Genomic DNA, 22,110 nt, shown 5'->3' on the forward strand with positions numbered 1-22,110 from the left:
ATGGACTGGCTACAGATAGGAGGTTCTGATGAGACCCTCCTTGGGTTTGATGACTTTGCCAGAGTGTCTCATAGAACTCAGAGAAACAGTGTACTTACTAGATTACTGGTTTATTATTAAAGGATGTAATTCAGGAATAGCCAGATGGAATTGATGCAGAGGCATGGAGAAAGGACAAGGAACTTCCATATCCTCTCTGAAAGCATCACTCTTCTCAAATCCCCACCTGTTTGGATTTTACAGTCATGATTGGTTAAGTCCCTGACCACTGGTGACTGATTCAACCTCTGTGCTCTCTCCCCATCAAGGGGGTGGGACTGAAGGTCTCTACAGTCTATTTGAGGTTGGTGTCCCTGGCAACAAATCCCCTTCCCTGGTTATCTAGGGGCTTTCCTTAAGTCGTCTATTAACATTACAAAAGACTCCTTGATTGCCCTCTTCACTTAGGAGATTCCCAGGGTTTCAGGAGCTCCGTGCTAGACCTAGACAAAGACGAAATATGTATTTATTATAAATCACAGTATTACAGTAAAAGAAAGGGGGAAGAAAACCCTTTCTGATTAAGCAGCCAACACTACACTGTCTGTTCCAGTGCACTCATGACTGTTGTAGTTGTGTTTATTCACAAAATAAAGTTCTTCAGGTGCCCTGTGATCAAAGGTCAGGACCAAGAAGCTTAGCCAAAATGCTAACCTCTGGCAGGGAAATCTACTCTCAAGAGAAGAAGTCGTTACTCTTGCCACCCAGTAGCCCCCCCTATGCACACTGGAGTCCATTGACTCATCAGGTGGAAGCTGCTATGACCAAGACCATGGACACTGCATGTTCTGTTGGAGAAGTGAATAAAGTACGCCAAAATGGCTGATGGCGCTAAAACAAACTCTGGTCTCTAGTTTAGAGACCCCTTCCTCCGGGTTCTTCTTCCTTTGTTTGCTGCGCGTGTGAAAACCCCCACAGATGTGGAAGCTGACAACTATAAATTACCCTCCCCACTTGCATTCAGCGCTCAGATCTTTGGAGAAACGGTCTCCTCTGCGCCCGCCGGTGTTAAATAAATCTCCGATCCACCAAAATCTCCAAGTGCTGCTTGGTGTTTCCACCAGCGTTCCAGCCTGGTTACATAACACTACCTTCTGCTGACCCCCTTGTCCTGCCCTCCTGCCCACAGTGAAGTGGGTTGCCTCTCCATGCACGACCACCTTCAAGCCAGAAGCAATGTAACTCTATGTATTTTCTGCTTATTGACCCAGTAGTGACAACCATAAAAGGAAATTTGCATTCTGGTAACTCAACGGGTTACAACTTAAATTCCCACATCAGGATGGACTTCTGTTCTCTGCAATTCTTCTATTTCACCAGGATATACTATGGTTTAGAAACGAGGCTGGTTGCTACTTGAATCTGCCAAGTCCTTGAGATGATAAACTGTTCCCATGTTCTTCGACTCTATATAGGAGCAACCATGTGTGTTTGTAACACGTCTATGACAAAGTTTGCCACCAATCGCTTTGTTTAACATAGCGATTCTTACCCAGGGGTGTATGTCAGACTCACAGGAGCAGCTTTGCTTTAGTTTCCTTTTGCTGCTGTAACAAATTACCACAAGCTCAGGGGCTTAAAAATAACCGATTTATTTTGGAGGTCAGAAATTTGAAATCAGTTTCACTAGGCTGAAGTCAAGATGCATGCCAGTGAGGCTATTTCCTTCTGGAGGCTCTAGGGGAGAGTCCTTTTCCTGGACTCATTTAGCTTCTGGTGTCCACTTGTTTTCCTTGGCTGGTAGCTCCTCCCTTGTGCTCACTGTGCATCATTCCAGTCTCTGCTGCCATCGTCACATTGCCTTGTCCTCCTGTGGTCAGATCTCACCCTGTTTCTCTCTTACAGGGATCCTTGTGATTGAAGTTAGGGCCCACAGGGATAATTCAGATAATTTCCCTATCCAGGACCCCGAAATTAATCATGTACTCAAAATCCTCTTTTCCCATGGAAGGTAACATTTCACATGTTTCTGAAATTAGGACATGGATATTTGAGGGCCATTCTTTGGCCTCCCACAGAGCCTAAACATGCTTAGACACCCCTCAAAGATTCTAGTTTAGTAGGTGGGGTCAGGACATGTTTATTTTTCAAAATATATGCCTGACTAAGTACCTGTTGCCTAATACATAGTTATATCCTACCTTCAGTTGCTTATAATTTTATCTCCGCGGTTTTATTTAGATGGCTCCAATGCTGACTGGGCAGCACATACACAAGAACTTGACGATTGACTATCTTATTGAATGCTCACGTGCTTTCTAAGTAGGCTTTGTTTTTTTAAGATTTTAAGTAATCTCTGTGCCCAGTGGGGGGCTGGGACCTACAACCTCAAGATCAAGAGTCACATGCTCCACTAACAAAGCCAGCCAGATGCCCCCAAATAAGTTTTATTCCCATTTTACAGATGTGGAAGTAGACTCAGAGATTGTGTTCCATCTGTCCAAAGTCATGCAGCAAGAGAGAGACAGAACTAGAACACAAACCTTATTCTAGCCCTTATTCTAAAACCCTACAAATTTCATAAAACCACCCAAGTCAGCAGAATGGCAGGAAAGAAAAGTTCAATGTTAGAGGGGACTTCCCAAGGCTCATAGGTCCATTACCAATCCCTGTAACCTCCACCCATGGAACTGTTGGGCTGAGTATTAGAATCCCACATGCCCTTCATCTACCTCCTGAGACCTGTGTCACAATTACAGCTTATCCTTACTGGATAAGGTAGATTGCAGACACTGGGTGAAGGAGCAGCCTCTTGGGATTTGAGCTCACTCCCCACACAGCTAGGCCGCCTCCCCCACATATGGCAGGATGCGTACCACCCAAAGTTGAGAACGTGACTTTCTTCAATCACTCTTATACTTGTTCCAGGTTACCATGGCAACAAGTATTCATCCTAGCAGCTGTTCCACAGCCGGTTAGCTTTTCTGAGTTCTGCCCGAGCATTTGTGGCAAACATCAGAAACAAGTCTGTCACCTTGATCCTGACTCTACACAAACAGACCAATCTGGGGATGAGAAGCTCCAGCTTCGTGATCAAGACACAGTGATATCCTGGACAAGCTACACTAGGTTCAAGTTGCTCTTCTGTAAAATGTATGCATTTCTAGCAAAGTGTTGGCTGTAGGGACACATTAGAGGTTATATTTGTTTCCTATTGCTGTTTTAAGAAATTAATACAAACTGAGTGGTTTAAAACACAGGTTATTTTGCAACTTGAATTCAGAAGTCCAAAATGGGGCAGCAGGGCTGTATTCTAGGAGAGAATATATTTGCTTGCCATGCCCCACCTAATATAGGCTGCCTGCATTCCGTGGCTTGTAGCCCATGTCATTCTGATTTCTCCCTTTGGAACATGATGTGATTCTGATCTATCTACCCTATTTATAGGGACCCATGTGATTGGACCCTATTGCATAATGGCCCCTTGTCAGGACTCTTACCACATCTGCCCAGTCCATATAGACTTGGGGAGATCAGGAAGCCACTTAAGTGGCCAACTCTTAAGTGCCATTTTACAAAGTACAGCATATGCAAGATTTCTGGTTCTAATATTTAACACTGTTACAGGATAGTCACAGAAAAGTTGGACTCTAACACCATTTGTCAGTAGTAGGTTAAGGCCGTATTCTCTTATCAAGCAGTATCTAAAGAATGGTTTTGAGGAGATACCTTGAATTTTTAACCTCTGTTACTCTAGACAGACAAGACATTTCATATAATGGTGTGGGGTTTCCTTCCCCACACCAGGGATGAGTTCTACCATATATATCTAATGAATGGAAATTAATATTGGATTCCTCTTTCCAATATATAAGACCTACATTATACCTAGCCTTCTTGAGGAAACAACACTTGAAAAAACCAGATTATGGCATTTCCCACTTGAGGGTTGAAGAAGTCCACCAAACACTGTTTTCACCTCCCTGCCATGTACAGATTTTTAATTTTTCTTTTGAGAGAACACACATGTAAGTAGGGGCTGACCAGAGGAAGAAGGAGAGAATCTTAAGCTGGCTACATGCCCGGTGCATAGCCCAACTCAGGCCTCAATCCCACCACTGTGGGATCATGACTTGAGCCAAAATGAAGAGCCAGATGCCCAGTTGTCTGGGCCACCCAGGCACACCCCTGTTCAGACATTTAAAAGCTTTATGACTTTTTTCCAAAACAAGTTCTTATTTAGACCTAGGCTTCTTCTAGTTATAGAAATGAACTCGCTTATATTCTCCGTTAGTTGTCTTGAAGATGGTCTGTTAGAGCTTCAGTGTGAAGCAAACACTAGTCATACTGATTTTACTGCAGCGTAGCAGAAGCTAGGGGACCCTGAGGGAAAAAAGGCTCAGGAAGAATGAATAATCATGTGTTGGTAGCGGGGGGAAAGCCACTCTCCAGCTCAGCTAAGGGGCTGGTGTTCAGCTGTGGAGTCTTAATGAGACTAGAAATGTTGTAATTGCACTTAAGTAAACTAGAACCTTCTAATTTTATCCTTCCAAGGGAGATTGCTGGTCTTGAATTGCATGAGGAGGACAGGGAAGAATGTGACTGAATACCTCAAATTCTCAGGTAAATTTTCAAGGAATAATTTCCATTAGGCAATGTTGGAGCAGAACACTAGATAAATTCAATTAATTCCTTGGGAACATGTGGTTTCCCTGCCCGTCTAGACAAAATCATGCCAGTGACTAGGGGTGATTTCTTGTCTTAGTCTTGCATAGATGAATGGAGGAGTTTAAGACTTGTCTCTGTAGTCAAGAGCCACTGTTTAATTCGCTGGCTCTACCAGTTTTGGTTAAGGACGTCAAAGCTGCGTTGACAGTAAGCACTGAAGTCACACATTTCCTTATTCACATCCACACAGACTAAAGCCCATTGGGGTTGTGGAAATGTCCTACAGTTACCATTAAAGCATGACTATAAGAGAACACTCCATGTAAGGTTAATGAGGTAAAAAGCAAGTTGCTTACTTCAACCATTTTATTTGAAAATCCTTAGTGATTTAACATCATGGTTCTGTTCTTGCGCAGGTAGGTGATGAAGCCTAGCGTTGCCACAAGGCCTGCTAAGGCAGCCACAGCTACCACAGTCTTAAAAGCAACATATCCAGCAGCCCCATACCCTTTTGAGTCCACCACATCTGGGAAGAAAGCAGACATTCAGGTCTTAAGATCATTTCAAATCTAAAGGCTTAAGTTCAAGCCTTAGGCTCCCCAGAGAAGTTAAATTATGCCTCTAATGTCTCCTTTGGGAAGCTTGCAATAGAGTATTTAGTCTTACTCTTTGAGCCAACCTCCTCCTCTCTGGTCCCACTGCTGCTACTACTTCCTACTAACTTTAATTAACCTAAAATCCGATGGGCTGACACCTGGAAACAATCTTACTGTTCCAGTCTAACCAACATTCTGGCATTCATAGAGATGACCTCGAATGTACAATTTCTTACACTGTCTTAAGTCCCTAACAAAACTTGCAATTTCCAATTGTAAGCCTAAAATTAAGACCATTTGTGATGAGGATATGGGATATGACCAGGAACACCATCTAGTACAGACTCAAATTTGGCAGTGGTAAGGCACATTCATTCTGATCTCATAGTTTCACTTCTAGAAAGATATCCTGAATTTGTTTAATTGGCAAAGATTTAAGAGTATTCTACTGTGACATTATTGACAGAGCTTGAAGTAACCTACAGGTCCTTGATTGAGGACTGTGGCTAAACTACAGCTGTATGCATGCAGTACTATGTAGCTGTTAGCTGTTAGGTGCTCTCTGTACACATTTAAGTGTTTAAGTGTAAAATCATAGAAAGCAGGTAGAAAATATGATTCCACTTGTGTTAAAGGGAGATTTTTTTTAAGGGGGATTTTTGGAAGAGTACACAAGAGACTTAATGAAGTATAGCTAGGAAGAGATACTCCTTTCTCTTCCTTAGAGAGATTCTTTCACTGCTTAGAATTACTATAATCATGTATTACTCATGTATGGTTAAATTCAACATAAAAGGTATGAACTTGAGTTCAGGAAGTGCCCTAAGCTTTAGCTCCATACCTCTGAGTGAAGAGTTATCTGACAGCAGGAGGATGGGTCCTGGAAGACTCACTATCATTTTCTCTTCTTCAGTGGTGCCTGTGGCTGGAGGGAGAAATTGGAATTTGTGTCTGTCTGACCTCTGGAATAGCGAGGAGTAGAGAGGGGTGTTGATGGACATTTTTGAGCACATCTCCATCGAGTCCCCTGCTCTATGTGGGTTTTCCCCACCTTTGCAGGAGAGGACATACACCTTAGGGTAAGAATAGGATAAAATCTCTAAGAATACTCAAAGATTAAGTTCCGAGTCAACCTGGACTCCAGCATAGTAACTTTTGGGAGTCATGTTTGCAAAACATCAGGCTCCAGTCCATGTGTAAAACCAAATTTGCCCATAGTCTTATCAAGAACTGGTCATCTCAGTCTTACTCTATTGGCAGGGCAGACTGGGCTAAGAAGGTTTCTTGCAACTGAATGAAGAGTCTCAATCAACCCCCCTCCTTTTTTTTTTTTTAAACTTTTTTTTTTTTCATGTCAACTCTTCACCACACTTGGGGCTCAAACTCACATTCCTGAGATCAAGAATTCCATGCTCTAACAACTGAGCCATCCAAGCACCCCAAAGCCTTATTCTTAGTTTCTAGTTCTATAAAGACCAGTCTTGCTTTGACAACTCATGGCAATAAGGACTTCAAGTTATTACCTCTCCTGTGTCTGAATGACACAGGGCAAGTCACGGAACACAGAGGGGAGTCAGCAGACAGTCGACTGCAGATTAAGACACTGCAGTGGAAGTAGACCTGGGGATAAAGGAAGAGTTAAGTGGAACTGATGCACTCACTTTTGACCTGTCCCAGGTGACTTAATCACTTACCAGACTAGAAAGCACTTGGGCCTCTGATACAAAGGCAAAGGTCTTCACATCAAACCTCCGATAGTGAGAAGGATAGGTCACAGAGGAGCCAACTGGATGGAAGGTGGTTCTGTGGTTGTCCAGGTTGTATTCACAGCTAGGAGGCACACATCAGCAAAGATTGTCAGCTTCATTTTCCCTGAAGTTTAACTCAACATCTGCCCATCTTCAGCTATGTGTATTCAAACACCTTCAGAATTGTTCTACCTTCTACCTGTACATTTTATTTACTATACTTCTGACATGGCGTCTCCACAAATATTAAGTCATGAGTTGTATATGCTAGTTCTGTTTTTCGAACATGCATTAATAAAATTTAAGTACCTATTTGTTTGCCAGCTCAACGTATCAAGAACCTCCAGTTTCATATGTGTGTTTTCATCGGACATTGGCTTAATCCTTCCATACTCAGCTGAGTACCTATTTTATCCCAGGCAGTTAGTATAGATCAGGGACAAGGAAAGTAGAGAATTGGGGTGCCGGAGTGGCTCACTTGGTTGAGCGTCCGACTTCGGCTCAGGTCATGATCTCATAGTCCAGGAGTTTGAGCCCCACATCAGGCTCTGTGCTGGCAGCTCAGAGCCTGGGGCCTGCTTTGGATTCTGTGTCTCTCTCTGCCCATCCCCCCTCACTTCTCTCTCTCCTCTCTCAAAAATAAATAAAAAACTAAAAAAAATAGTAGAGAACTACTGCTATTTTACCTCTGATGATACAAGAGGTTGGTAGCTGTAGAGAAAATCTTGTTAGGTGGGCTACATGTAGTCCTGGACCAAGAGTGTACCTGGAGTTTAAGAGCTTAGGAACAGATTATAAGGGCTTCAAGGAAGGTAATCTATGGTTTCTATACAGATGAAGACCCTTGAGGGCAGAGCTGGGAGGACAGCCACCAATTCACATGTGTCTAGTCACAGCTTCAGAGCATTATGGACCGAGTCAGATAGGCATTGAAATCCCACTATTTACTACATCTTATTTTGGCTAGTCATTTAAGCAGCCAGCTTGGGTTTTATCATCAAGTGGGGTGGCTAGTGTCTTTTCATAGTGTGAGGAGGTTCAACTAATGCATGTTGAGTACATAGCACCTTGCTTGGAACATGGGTGAATAGGAACTGGCAATCTCTTCTCTCTAGATCCAAAAGTATTAGAGCCTGGCATCCTTGGAGAGGGACCCATTCTTTTTTTTTTTTTTTCAACGTTTATTTATTTTTGGGACAGAGAGAGACAGAGCATGAACGGGGGAGGAGCAGAGAGAGCGAGAGAGACACAGAATCAGAAACGGGCTCCAGGCTCTGAGCCATCAGCCCAGAGCCTGACCCAGGGCTCGAACTCACGGACCACAAGATCGTGACCTGGCTGAAGTCGGACGCTTAACCGACTGCGCCACCCAGGCGCCCCGAACCCATTCTTTTAGATTCAAGGTTAAGAGCAAAGTATATCATCCTATTGGACCAATGACTGGTTACTAATGAGTACCAAAATCAGCACTTTTGTGACCTAGTGCTCTTCTGAAACCCTAGAGGGTTTTATCTTCTCACTGGCCTTTTTTTTTTCCTAAACTTTTTAAAAGTAATCTCTACACCCAACACGGGGCTCACACACAATCCTGAGATCAAAAGTCACATGCTGTACTGAGCCAGCCAGGAGTCTCTTCACTGGTGTTTTGATTAGCTGAGCTACCTTATCTATAGAGAATACCTACCCATCCATGATAATATTCCACTGGGGGACGGAGGCTGGGTCCACCGTGGGTGTTGCCCAGCAGTCATCTAAGACCAGCTTGATGTTGGGGTCAGACCTATTTAGGACTCTCACTTCCAGATAAATTGGTTGGCGGAGGTATCTCACCACAGGGTACTCCTTCTCCCCGTAAGGTTGGAGGTAGGATTTATCTGAAATGGAATTGAGACCTCTTCAGTATTCAAGTGGTTGATGGTTGCAAGAGGAGCTGAAGCATCACTAATGTTCCACTGGTCTGGCATCATCACAAAGTTCAGGTTAGGGAAGATTTACCTCAAAGGATTTCAGCAGGTTTTTTTAAATTTTTTTTTCAGTGTTTTTTTTTTTTTTTTTTTTTTTTTGAGAAAGAGAGGAGGTGAGCAAGGGAGGAGTAGATAGAGGGAGACTGGATCAAAAGCAGGTTCTGCACTATAAGCAGAGCAGGGCTGGAACTCGGTAACTGTGAGATCATGACCTGAGCCAAAGTTGAACACTTAACCAACTGAGCCACCTAAGTGCCCCAAGCAGATTTTTTAGGTTGTAACATCTCACCTGGGTAGGTTTGCAGGATTAAGGCAAGTGGACCTGGCCTCACTGAGGCCTCTGGAGGAGGAAGACTTTGGACTCTGGTATTTATTAGCAGGTCACCTTTGCTGTAATGGCACTGCACTGTCATTCTGTAAGACATTAGGGGAGGGGCAAGGTGGTACAGAAGAATTTTAGGTTAGGATCCTGCTTGAATTTCATCTGGAGCTTAACAAGTAGCAATTTAATCATACCTGAATTCACTATCTCTAGAAATTGTGCTTGGAGGAAGATCCGCCCAGACAGCATGTATTTCATTTTCATAGATGACTTTGCCTTCCTTGAACTTAAAGTTGGATAAAGGTTAGAAGCTAGTAACAAGTGACCTCGAAGTCAAGCCCTAGCATTCCGTAGTCTGCCAGCACTAACCTTATGTCTTGTCCCGCATCCATTCAGGGGTATGTGAAACAGTATCAGCCCTTGAGATGCAGCCTGGAAGGTAGGTTGGCAGGATGAGTCTCCCACCCTTAGGGTTTCTAAGTTGAGAGCTGGTTTTGTCTGGTGACTGTAGACCTTTATGTCCATAAACCCATCCTGAGTACACAGGTCACCTGTAACTAGATGGTGGTCAGAGTTTAAAGTAGTTTGTCTGCCAGGTGAATGGTATTTACCAACACTGAAGTGCGGATGAGGAGATCTAGGAGCAAACCTTGAGGGGCTGAAGTTACTCATGGATCAGATTATGGCTTAAAGTGTAATGCCTTGTATCATCATGTCCCTTATTTCAAGGCTCACAAATCCTGAATGGTTTGGGGAGGGCAAGGATGGAGGGTAGTGGATGCAAGAGCTAGTTTTCTTATTGGCTGGACTGGACACAGGTTAGTAAATAAGAGAAGCACAGGGGCAGAGGCAATACTGAAGAAATACCTACTCCCTGTTTTTGAGCCACTTATCAGCATTTGGGGGAAGTCTTTTCAACTTTTGTAGCCCTTGTAGTTACAGGTTTGGATCAATCTTATTGAGATGGTGGGCTCAGGCTCCTAAACCACAATATATCCAGGCTACTTAAACATGGATCCCTTATACATACAGGTACCTATCACTGTCTTTTGGAGAGCTTATCTACTTAGGATGCTGTTTTAGTAGCTATACTGAGATTTCCGATCTGATCAGTTTCCTCAGTAGAAGCAATACAGAGTCCGAACTTCTGTACCCATTCTGACCTACAGAAAGGCTAAGGGAGAAATAATGTAAAAAACCATTTTTCTTGGAAATGTTTTTACCTATAGAAACTGGTGACTCACAGACACACTCAGGATAAAGCACCGTGGATATTGTCTCTTGATTAAAGGCAAAGGTCAGCTTGAGTGAAGCTAAGTAGAACTGATAGGGTAGGCATTTTTCAGAGAACTGCAAGGAGAGAGGAGTATCAATTAGCAGCCACAGCCTTGGGGGCCCAGAACAGTCCCAGTGAAGCAGGAAGGAAGTACACTGAATACCTGTAGGGCACACTCTAGAATTAATCTGGATTCCCTTCAAACCACAACAAGCAAGATCCTATCACTTCTCCAGATCAGGATGCTTTCCTAGGCAGGAAATTTATTGCTTTAAACTCATGCCCTGAAATACCCAGCTCTGCATGCTCTTTGTACTTTTCACTGAAGCCTGAATTTACAGATCAAATTCCAAAGAGTGGAGTGCTCTGCCAAGCTAGGTCTGATTCATCAAGCATTCTACCAATGTTGTCAGATGTTATTGCAAAACACACTACCCCAACCTAAGATTACTCTCTGGTGTCCCTGGCAATTCCATCAGTCAAGACTGGCCTCCAAGTTAACAGTTCAGGACACTTGTTTGGATCAAACTGTCCCGCTTTTAGTAGGGCATAGGAGGGTCATCATTAACAACTTATAATCAGTTCGATGAGCTGAGTTACACACACACACACACACACACACACACACACACACAATGAAACAAACAAAAAACCCCACACAGGAATACTTCCATTGCAGCGGTTTAGGAGGCTGTATGTTTCAGAGTAAATTTCAGTTACTGGAGAATTCACTTAGGCCAAGTGATCAAATGAGGCCTTCGATTTTGCATCTATTCTACTGACAGTTTATGGACCAGTCATGAGCTGTATCAGGGTTATTTAATGACTGTTCTTCAAGTCTGGCTTCGTTTAAGCCTAGCTGTTCATGATAGGAACATACTTCCATTTTGAGAAGAGTTTTGCTGAAGTGCAATGTCAAGCCACTTGATTCTTCTTTATCAATCCCATTGTTGTGCAGCTGGCTTACAGCAAAGTTCCTATTTTCAAAGCTCACAGATTTTAACTTCCCAGGAAACTCTGGTATGGTCAGAGTCACATGTGTGGCGTTACAGGTCACAGCATCTAGAAGGAATGGCCAACACAATGCCCATGATCAGCTTTAAGCCCCTAGAACAGTGTCTCCCACAACTGGAGTTGCCCCTTCCTGTATGTCAGGGCCTTACCTGACATACAAAGCACTCGTGTTGTTAAGATGATCTTCTGCCCAAGAGATTCATGTATCAACTTCAGAGGCACCATGTAGAGGTGACTGTTACCTTGCTGAGGGTGGGGTGGGGAGAGAACATTTTTCCAACATTGGTTTACTTGAATTTATAACAAGTTCTCTAGGAGTCATCAGGGCAAACATATACTCCAGTATTGGGCACTATTTTGGCCCAACTAGAATTTAAGTAGTTTGTCCAATGACTGTTTATCAGATGTTCTAGTTTTTAAATCTTATGTCTCCTAACCTCTGGCCAGTCAGTATTGTCTACTGGTAGGACCTATACATCACTCCTAGGCAGATGTGAACAAAAGCTGGTTTTATCTTAACAGCATTCACAGGAAATGTTTGTAAAACTCAGCAATCTGTTTATATTCTATGTGTAACAGGACTGTTCTTGTTAAAATGGCTGACATTTAAGCGCTTATCTGCTAGGACCTGTTTAAATTACTTTCACACATTAACTCATTTAACTTCATGTCTTCATTGTTGGCCCTCAAAGCACCAATTTCTACAAGCAATCATTGTCCTATGATGTATAACAACAACATCTTAATTGCTCAAAGACCTTCATGGTACCCTAGATCACATAGAGTAGATCTAGATAGATCTATGGGAAGAACACATCTGTTTTGTTCACCCTTTTATATTTCATACTCAGTGCAGCGCCTAGCACATGGGAGGCATTAAGATACCTGTTCAATCAATTGTATTCTCAGTTATTTTGAAGACATGGTTGAGACCACACTTAGACTTAGAATATTGGTCTGTCCTTTGGTAGTGGTACAAGAAGATTCATACCTACCATGTAGTGAGTCACTCCAGTGGCATTGAATGACACCTGGAAGGTGATCTTGTGGTTATCAAACACGATATTGTATCCTTGTCTCAAGACATCCTGAAGAGTCAGAGTTTTGGCTTTTGTACCATCACCAACCTCAATGCTCCATCCCATCGGATTCTTGGTATCCTAAAGATACAAGTTTGATTTAGAGGGCTGGTGCTCACCTTAACTCCAAGACTATTTGTCTACTTAATATTTTAATCAAGATTGAAGTTAGGTCACTTCTACTATAGAACTAAAGGTTACTTAGGTCTGTAATTTAACAGGTGACTTTCATACCGTATTTTCATCAGCCAGGCCAGGAATGACATTAAAGGTAAACTGGAAAGAAAAAGTAAAGAAACCATGATGTGAGGCTTTGATTTGGCAGAGAAGGTTTCTGAAATCATGCCACCTGTCAATATGTGTAGAACACCCAGAGCAACTGCTGTGTACTTCTACCAACAGGTCTGGTTGTGGGGTAAGAAGAGGCACAAGTCCAGTCATGAAAACTAGCTGTGCCCTTAGACATCATTTCATCCCCAGGCTTCTGATGACAAAAAGCAATTGCAAGATCGCAACTCTCTTCCAGTTTTAAATTGGGACACTAAGTTCTTAGATGCTCATTTTTTCCCTTTGTCCACAGAAATCAAACATTCAGTCAAGTCATGCCTTTTTATCATTGTTATAATCAAGGATGAATTTATTTTCCCATTGTTGATATTAGTTATGTCAGACTATAAAATCCCAGAGTAGGAGATTGGGCTATTTTGCTTTTTTACTGTATCTTAGCATCTGGCACAGAACCTGGCACATCATGGGCATTCAATTTGTCACATGTTTTTTAATGTGATTGCAGCTACCAATGTAATCCTTTCTACTGCCAGGTATGATGTGCTGAGCACTGTATATACCCTCTCAGTTAATTCTCAGGGCCATCCTTTGAGTTAAGTACTATTGTCTCCTGCTTAAGACTTGGAAACAAAGACTCAATATGGTCAAGAAATGAATCCAAAGCCACATCATCAATTAGTGGTGAATACCAGATTGTAATCCTGATCCTGTTCCTAACACCAGCTCTGTGTAGACCACCCCATTTCCCCTGCAGTAACCATGAGAAGCCATTAGTCTGCTTCACTCACAGACATGGAATCCTTTGTGCAGATAGTGGATCCTGCATGCTCATGGGTTTCTTCTGCTTGCATAACTGGACAGTTGATCTGATACATGAAACTGTTATGTCTTGAAGCAGCATTGTGGTCCTTGAGTCTGATGATCATCCGGTGTTGGCCAAGCTGTGTGCAAAGGCATAGTAACAACAGTAAGTGCTGGTACCTTGGTGGGAAAGGTGATTCCAGAAGACCATTGGATCCAGCTGAATGGCCAGACTCTTGAGGTTACTAGTACCACAGGTTCTGGAAAGTAACCATTCCTATACACAGATAGGCTATAGCTAGTGCTTTCAAATATCCTAGGTAAGACTCCTGTCTTGGCACAAAGTAGTTTATTGAGCTTCAGGGATTAGAGTTAAGGTTTTGATTTGACATTTACCTTTGAATATCATGGTTCCAGCTAATTTGGCACCTCTGCCCAAGTCAAACAAATATTGAGCACGTATTTATCAGCCATTGTTTGGGTGCTAGACAGGGCCATCTTTGGTATTTTCCCCTCGTTTAGGGAATTCAGCCTCAAGCAAAGGACAGCCACCTTTTTTCTATTAACTATTAATAAGTATTTTAGGATTTTAAGGCCACATACAATTTCTAACATGTACTTTTTAAGTCTTTAAAAACCATCCTTAACTCAAGGACTATCACACACATGCATACATGCACATCATGGGCTGAATGTGGCCATCCACAGTTTGTAGTTGGCAGGCCCTTGGTCTAAAGCAAACTCTAGCCTCTCTGAAAGTTGGCAAAGGCCATCTCCGAAAGGAAAAATTAATTACTGGAGGTTTTCACTGCACAGTTAGATCAAGTAGCCAGTTAAGTATGCAGATTTCTAAAATGTACCTTAGACCTAAGTCATCAACTTAGATCAATGAACTAAGTGTATACAAAGTTCCCCAAGTGATTCTTGGCTACTTGACAGGTTTCCTTTACTGCTCCCAATAACCTTGATTGGGCAGTACTGTTGCTTGGCAATAGAGAAAACCCTATTGCTCAGCTGCTGCTTGCCTTCCAACACCTGTTTTTATAGCATAGCAGTTCTCTTTGCCAGCACCAAAATAGCCTTCAGTTGCCCATGGAGGTTACTGATCAGAATATCTCATTTTAAACATTTGTTGTATCTTACTGCTGTGCCAAGTTCTTCATCTGTATCTTATTAATTTTTAGGTGCCCTGTAGAAAAGGTACCATAATCCCCCTTTTGCAATGAGCAAGCCAAGGCTTAGAAAGGTTAGCTTACTTGCTCAAGATCACAACTCGAGAGTGGCAAAGCCAGTACTCATACCAAGGCCCTAACTTCAGGGTTTTTCATTTTCAGCATTATTGACATTTCAGGACTGGTAATTCCATGTTAAAGGGAGCCACCCTGTGCAATGTAGGCTTTTTAGCAGCAACTGTGGCTTGTACCTGCTGGATGCCAGTGGCAGACAGCCCCCTACACCAGTTGTGACAGCCAGTAAGGTCTTCAAAAGGTCTCCAAACATTGCACAATGTCCTCTTGGAAGACAAAACTAAACAACTCCCCCCAACCCCCAAAAACAGTAACAAAAACAAACCAACCAACCAACCAACCAACCAACCAACCACCACCACCACCATCAACCACCCTTGATTGAGAGTAACTGCTCTACTCTAAAGCCAAATCCTTAACTAGTAGGGTTACTATTAGTAACTACTAGGTTACTATTTCCCACCATCACTCCTCAAAACTATTACTTACCGTTCTTCTGGTACAGGTCTCATATGGGGCCTTTAAGGTGAGCTTTTCTGGATCCAAGATGTAAGTGCAGTTCAACAATTCAAAACTAAAGGGATCTATAGAAGCCAGAGCAAATGGCCAAGAAGTACATTACAGTAACAAAGTAAACCAAAGCTACATAGCCAAGAGTATCAATCCATTTCTAAGCTCCATCATTTTACTTTTTATTGTCCCAGATGGGTGATAGGACCCAAGCTTTAAAAGATGCTGTGGTTTGCTACTAAAGATTTCTCAGGAAATTCTGAGATAAGACAGGTTTCTAAGGCAAGATGAGGTCTCTCACTCTTACTGGCATCATGCAAATCAGGGACCCCTGTGGCATCATGGGAATTGGGTGTCAATTACTCGAAAGTTTGCGTACTCTGCTCACCTGAAAAGTAGGGCTAGCCTTGAACTAAGAGTTTTCTACTAAGACTAAGATAAGAATATACACATTACCTACCCACCACAGATGTATGCCATTTTTTGGTGCCAAAATCACTTGGAAATTCCACTGCCATTCTAGTTTCATAGCAAGTGACAGTACCTGAAGAGGAAAGGAAACGTTTGGGGCCTCCTTGAGCTGCAGGAGGCAGGATTCCTAAACTTAGGGAGTCACCTCTCCAACAGGCATCAGGGAAGAATACCACTTGCAAGAGGCAAACTTTGATTCCTACCTTCAGGGAGCTCACAGATTGGTGGCAAAGACATAACTAAAATGCAAGTTACCAACTGTAGGGAAGTTGTCAGTTAAATGCCTGGGGCTTTCTGGAACTCTCCAAAGTTAAGCCCAGAAGAGGCCCCAGAACAGGGACCAGGCTAGAACCTTGACAATGATGCTGACAGAGGTGGGGATGGTAGGTCTGTGAAGAGCTGGAGGACAAATGTTCTATCTAAAGACTTTTCAACTTGAAGTTTAAAAAATGCCCAACATGGGGTGCCTGGCTGGCCCAGTGAGAAGAGCATGCAAGACTCTTGATCTTAGGGTCCTCAGTTTGAATCCCGTGTTAAGCGTAGAGATTACTTAAACTTAAAAACTTCACCCTTCATAAGCCCAAGAACACTTTTTAAAGGCTAAATTCTACCTATATTATGCTATTTTACATCCTCTTGCCCACGTCAAAGTTTAAAAAACTCATAAGCAGAGCAGCTCCAATTTTGTCTGTCATGTTGATGCTTTCCTTAAGCATAAGCTTGTGTTTGAAAAGGACTACCCTTAAAGATGGGGATTTAGTGTTGTGTTCTGCTGTTTTGGGGGTACCATAAAGCTTGAGGCAGTAAGGGAATAAAAACTAGTGTAGGTGTTTTGCAACATCTTTTCTTTAGCTAGTATACCAAGTCATGGGTAAGTAATAGCAAAATCTACTGACTTGATCCAACTAAGAAACGGGGTGAGTGGAGATTGTGGCCCATGTTAATGTTCCCTGGCCATCTAGCTGCAACCTGTTTGAAAGATGCTAAGGGCATTTCCCCTCACTCAACAGACATACCTGGGAAGACAGGATTCACCAACTGCAAAACACCTATGGAATTCACTGAAGTCACGAGGATAAAGAGTAGAAAAAGTGACCTGTAGGTGCTAGAAGAGAGATTGGGGAGATTGGGGAGAGAGTTAAGGAGGAATGAGCTTTAGCAAACAAGGCCATTGTGTCTGTCCCTACTCTGCTGCCAGAATTACTCACCTCCAATCTGCATTAAACCAGCTTGAAGGACTCCCACTATCTCCTTTCTGTCTGGAGGCCATGGCCTAATGTATCACCAAATCAACCAGATAGAGGGAAGGGTTGTTCTGTGCTTTTTTTATAGCAGAACATAGAACATGACCCCGCCCTCTCCCCATTGGAGACACCTGAGTTTTCTCCAGCTTTCTCACCTGACAGGGGGGATTTGGGACAGGAAGGACTTTCTGGAAGGCCTGAAGGAAGCATAATTCTGCCCTTCCTGACATTTGCCTTTGGGTTATTCTACCAGCTTCTCTGTGGGCCAGCCATGAAACCAGAGGTCACTAAAATTGGCTCCAGGTAAATGAATTGGTGTTTTTCTCCATAACACTGGGCAAAATTAGTATTTTTTGGGAAAAATACAACTCCAGTGTAGAGTGAAAGAGGGCGGTGGATTTTATTGAAGAAAGAACATCTCTTGTTCATACCATCTTCAAGTAACAAACCTTTCTTTTAAGTAACCCCTAGTTTCCTGGCTGTTATCACTACCCTGGCAATGTGCATGAAGTACCTTTACAAAAAATGATGATATATTATTTCCCCCACGTATAAAAATTTAAATTAACTGCAAAAATTCAGACAATTACAGAAGGATATAGAGAAAAGGAAAAAGTCACCTGTAATCTTGCCACTGCTAATATTTAGATATATAGCTTTATGGGCTTTTTGTACAAACACCACACACAAAAACCAATAACCTGGGACCAAAGTTTAGGTAATGTTTTGTAACCTGATTTTACCACTTTACATGACATGGGCATTTTATATATCAAACATAAACATCTCCATTACCATTTTTAAGATTGCATAGTATTCAATGTCTAGATAAATCAGCGTTTATTCCTAATGATGGACATTACAAAGACTTCTAATTTTTCATCATCATAAACCATAATACGATGGACATTCTTGTATATTCCCCTGGCTAACCCTTGGTAAGTAGAAATTCTGGGTCAAAGAGAGTAACGTTCTAAATAATAATGTCATATGCATACCAATTGGGAGTTTACACATGGGGAAATTGAGGCAAAGCAACTTTGCCCAACCTATTAACAATTGAGTGTCAGAGCCAGGTTGAGGACTCAGATTTTGTAAGGCCCAATCAAGATATTTTCAGCATCTCTTACTGCAATTTGAGATACCTAGATTTCTGCAGTCATGTTCAAATTCTGTGCAAGTGGCGGGGTGGCACTTGTAATTATTGATTTATGGTGTTGTCTTTGTAGTGTAACTTGAGGGGTAATCTCCACTCTCTGTTACAGGTGTCTGAAATACCATTGTAGGTTAGAGCAGTGTTTCCCCAACTTTCTTGATCAAAGGATTACATGGGGCTCTCATTAATAGCACATATTCCAGGCTCTCACCCAAAAGCTGCTGAATTGGGCTCTCCAGGGGAGGGTCCTGAGTTAATGTACTATTTAACAAGCACCACAGGTGAATCTTATGATGGGGAAAATTTGGCACATACTTGGAGGGAAGGCACGAAAATGAGTGATTGTTAGTGGTCAACTTCTTCAATGGGAATTAACCCATTATGTTATATGGAATTGGGGAGAGGGAACAAAAGCCAGGATAAGCACGTTTCTGGGATTAGAGACAGTGAGAAGATTTAGATTCCAAGCAGAGGCATGGTAGCAATAGTTACTCCTTTTCTCTGAAGCATATTTTCCAAAAAGTGACAACTTTTCTGCAAATATGAAGGTAATTTCCTACCATGATTGTTAAGACTGTGATGGGAAGGCCGTAGAGGATGCAGTGTGGAAGCAAGGTTCAGAGACTGATGTGTCACTCCACTTTCCGAGGCCCTACCCCCAGGTTCGTTTCTCTACCAATATTGTGCCTTTTCTCCAAAGTAGGAGGTCTTGCCTTAGAAAGGACAGATTTGATCCCAGCCCCAAATTCGGGTTTCTGAGAGACTAAGGGGCAGCACAAAAGCCCTGAGCAGGAGGCATGGAGAGAAGGACGACCACTGTGGGAACTGGTAAAGGTGGTGAGTACACCAAAGACTAATTTCTTTTATTTCTTTATTTCTTTATTATTTATTTATTTATTTTTAGGGTATACTTTTTTTCTTTTCAATGTTATTTATTTCTTAAAAAAAATTTTTTAACGTTTATTTATTTTTGAGACAGAGAGAGACAGAGCATGAATGGGGGAGGGTCAGAGAGAGGGAGACACAGAATCTGAAACAGGCTCCAGGCTCTGAGCTGTCAGCACAGAGCCCGACGCGGGGCTCAAACTCACGGACCGCGAGATCATGACCTGAGCCAAAGTCGGCCGCTTAACCTACTGAGCCACCCAGGCGCCCCTTATTTATTTTTTTTACTATATGAAATTTATTGTCAAATTGGTTTCCATACAACACCCAGTGCTCATCCAAACAGGTGCCCTCCTCAATGCCCATCATCCACTTTCCCTTCCCTCCCACCCCTCCATCAACCCTCAGTTTATTCTCAGTTTTTAAGAGTCTCTTGTGGTTTGGCTACCTCCCTAACTTTTTTTTTTTCCCCTTCTCCTTCCCCATGGTCTTCCGTTAAGTTTCTCAGGATCCACATGAGTGAAAACATATGGTATCTGTCTTTCTCTGTATTACTTATTTCACTTAGGCTACCACTCTCCAGTTTAATTCATATTGCTACAAAAGGCCATATTTCATTCTTTCTCATTGCCAAGTAGTATTCCATTGTGTATATAAACCACAATTTCTTTATCCATTCATCAGTTGATGGACATTTAGGCTCTTTCCATCTGATTCAGTGATCCGCTTCGGGAGGGGCCCTGCGGCAGCGGGAGGGAGTCAGACCCGCCGCTGGAGGGATGGATCCGCAGAAGCACAGTGTTGGGTGTTTGCGCGGTGCAAGCAAGTTTCCTGACAGGAACTGGTTCCCTTTGGGATTTTGGCTGGAGGATGGGCGAGGGAGATGGCGCTGGCGAGCGCCTTTGTTCCCCACCAAGCTGAGCTCTGTCGTCCAGGGCTCAACAACTCTCCCTCCCGTTGTCCTCCAGCCCTCCCTCTCTCTGAGCAGAGCTGTTAACTTGTAACCTTCCAGATGTTAAGTCCCGCTTGCTGTCGGAACACACTCTGTCCGGCCCCTCCACTTTTGCAAGCCAGACTCGGGGGCTCTGCTTTGCCAGCGGGCTGCCCTTCCGCCCCAGCTCTCCGTGTAGCGCTCACCGCCTCTCTGCCCTTCCTACCCTCTTCCGTGGGCCTCTCATCTACACTTGGCCCCAGAGAATCCGTTCTGCTAGTCTTCTGGCGGTTTTCTGGGTTATTTAGGCAGGTGTGGGTGGAATCTAAGTCCTCCTGCGCCGCCATCTTCCTTCGCGACTAATTTCATTAGCACTCTTTGTGCTAATGACTACAAGGTATTCCCTCTACTCTCTGAGTGGGTCTCTACCTGATGGTCCTGAGGTCACTTCTTACTTGCTCATCACCAGGCATTTCTTGAAGGGAGTTTTAAGTTGTTATGCATAACAAGGCAGTATTGTTGCCTCATTTGAGCATGTGCCCTCCTTCTGAAATACAGTTCTTATAAATAACAGTTTACAGTTCTTTTTCTTTTATGTTTACATATTTATTTTGAGAGGAGGGTGGAGGAGGGGAAGAGAGAGAATCCCAAGCAAGCTCCACACTGCCTAGACCCTGACGTGGAGCTTGATACCAAGAAGCATGTGAGACCATGACCCGAGCCAAAATCAAGAGTTGGACGCTTAACCAACTGAGCCACCCAGGCATCCCAACAATTTACAATTCTTAAATTCCAAGCTTGCTTGCTGTCTTATTTTCTACAATATAAACATATTAAAAGACAACCTAAATGTCATCATCAGATTGTTAGGTAAGTATGAATATCTTCAAATTCTAAAATGCATCTGGATTCATGTGGATCTATGGATGGTAATATTAAAGATGACCACAATAAAATTGGAGTTTTGGAGTTGTATAATTAATGTTTTTATATTGTACTTAAAAAAAGAAAAAAAAACCTGTGTATGTCTATACATTTTTGTGTCTGTGTATATAAATGTATATTTGAGTTGAAAGTACAGGAAGGATGGGGTGCCTGGATGGCTCAGTTGGTTGAGTATCTGACTCTTGATTTCAGCTCAGGTCATGATCCCAGGACCATGGGTTCGAGCCCTGCATCAGGCTCCTCGCTGAGCATGGAATCTGCTTAAGATTCTCTCCCTCTCTCTCTCTCTCTCTCTCTCCCTCTGCCCTTCTCCCCTGCTTCCATGTGCGTGCTCTCTCTCATGGAAAAAAAGTCCAGGAAAGTATTTCCAGAGAGCTAATTGTGTTACCCAGGGGAAGAGACCGTGCAGATATACAGGCAGTCAAGCCCAGTCCAGCTATGCTGGCCATTTACAACAATTGTTGGTTCTGGTTTGTCTGTGCTCTTCTACTACTGGTTATAAATATATGCACAATATCATCCATAGGAATACGGAGGTGGGGAACTCCTGTTTTACTGACTCTATTTTTTTCCTGTATTGATTGAGTTGTCTTGGTGACAAAATAACCAATGAAAATAATTTTAAAGTGCAAACAGAAGTAACAGTAAATCTGAGTGGTATTTAAGTGATCAATAGAAGGTATACAATCAAAGGCCCATGGGTTCAAACTTCATGATATAAAGGTATAGCACCCAAGTGAGTGGATTTGGTACGTGAGGCTTCCAAAGTCCATCTCCCTAATGTAAAATGAAGAAATTACACCTAAGAGGTTTAGTAACTTGCTCAAGATCTTACAGAAAGTTAGCAGTAGAGATCCAGTAAGGAATCAGGTCCTGATGTCCATTCCCAAGCTCTTTCTAATTCATTATGATTTTCCCTTTCTCTCTCTCTCCCCCTGTGTGTGTGTGTGTGTGTGTGTGTGTGCATGAGGAGGTGTTTTAAAACT

At 42.7% G+C, this 22,110-nt stretch overlaps 2 protein-coding genes across 6 annotated transcripts in view; one reads left to right on the forward strand and one right to left on the reverse strand.

Moving 5' to 3' along the window:
• Positions 1–22,110, forward strand: part of LDAF1 (lipid droplet assembly factor 1) — a 58,787-nt gene that overhangs the window by 27,367 nt on the left and 9,310 nt on the right. The gene's annotated exons all lie outside the window — the stretch shown is intronic.
• Positions 4,989–17,321, reverse strand: ZP2 (zona pellucida glycoprotein 2). The gene is made up of 18 exons (XM_053213878.1): positions 17,172–17,321; positions 16,980–17,068; positions 15,953–16,036; positions 15,472–15,566; positions 13,723–13,875; positions 12,881–12,922; positions 12,563–12,727; positions 11,717–11,813; positions 11,434–11,615; positions 10,501–10,627; positions 9,647–9,834; positions 9,472–9,563; positions 9,245–9,369; positions 8,676–8,865; positions 6,938–7,073; positions 6,767–6,863; positions 6,085–6,168; positions 4,989–5,173 (listed from the first exon to the last, which is right to left on the reverse strand). The coding sequence occupies exons 1-18, from the start codon at positions 17,231–17,233 to the stop codon at positions 5,028–5,030; spliced, it is 2,154 nt and encodes a 717-aa protein (XP_053069853.1). The 5' UTR covers positions 17,234–17,321; the 3' UTR covers positions 4,989–5,027.

The sequence above is a fragment of the Acinonyx jubatus genome, chromosome E3 (assembly GCF_027475565.1).
Source record: "Acinonyx jubatus isolate Ajub_Pintada_27869175 chromosome E3, VMU_Ajub_asm_v1.0, whole genome shotgun sequence".
Taxonomy (NCBI): Eukaryota; Metazoa; Chordata; class Mammalia; order Carnivora; family Felidae; genus Acinonyx; species Acinonyx jubatus.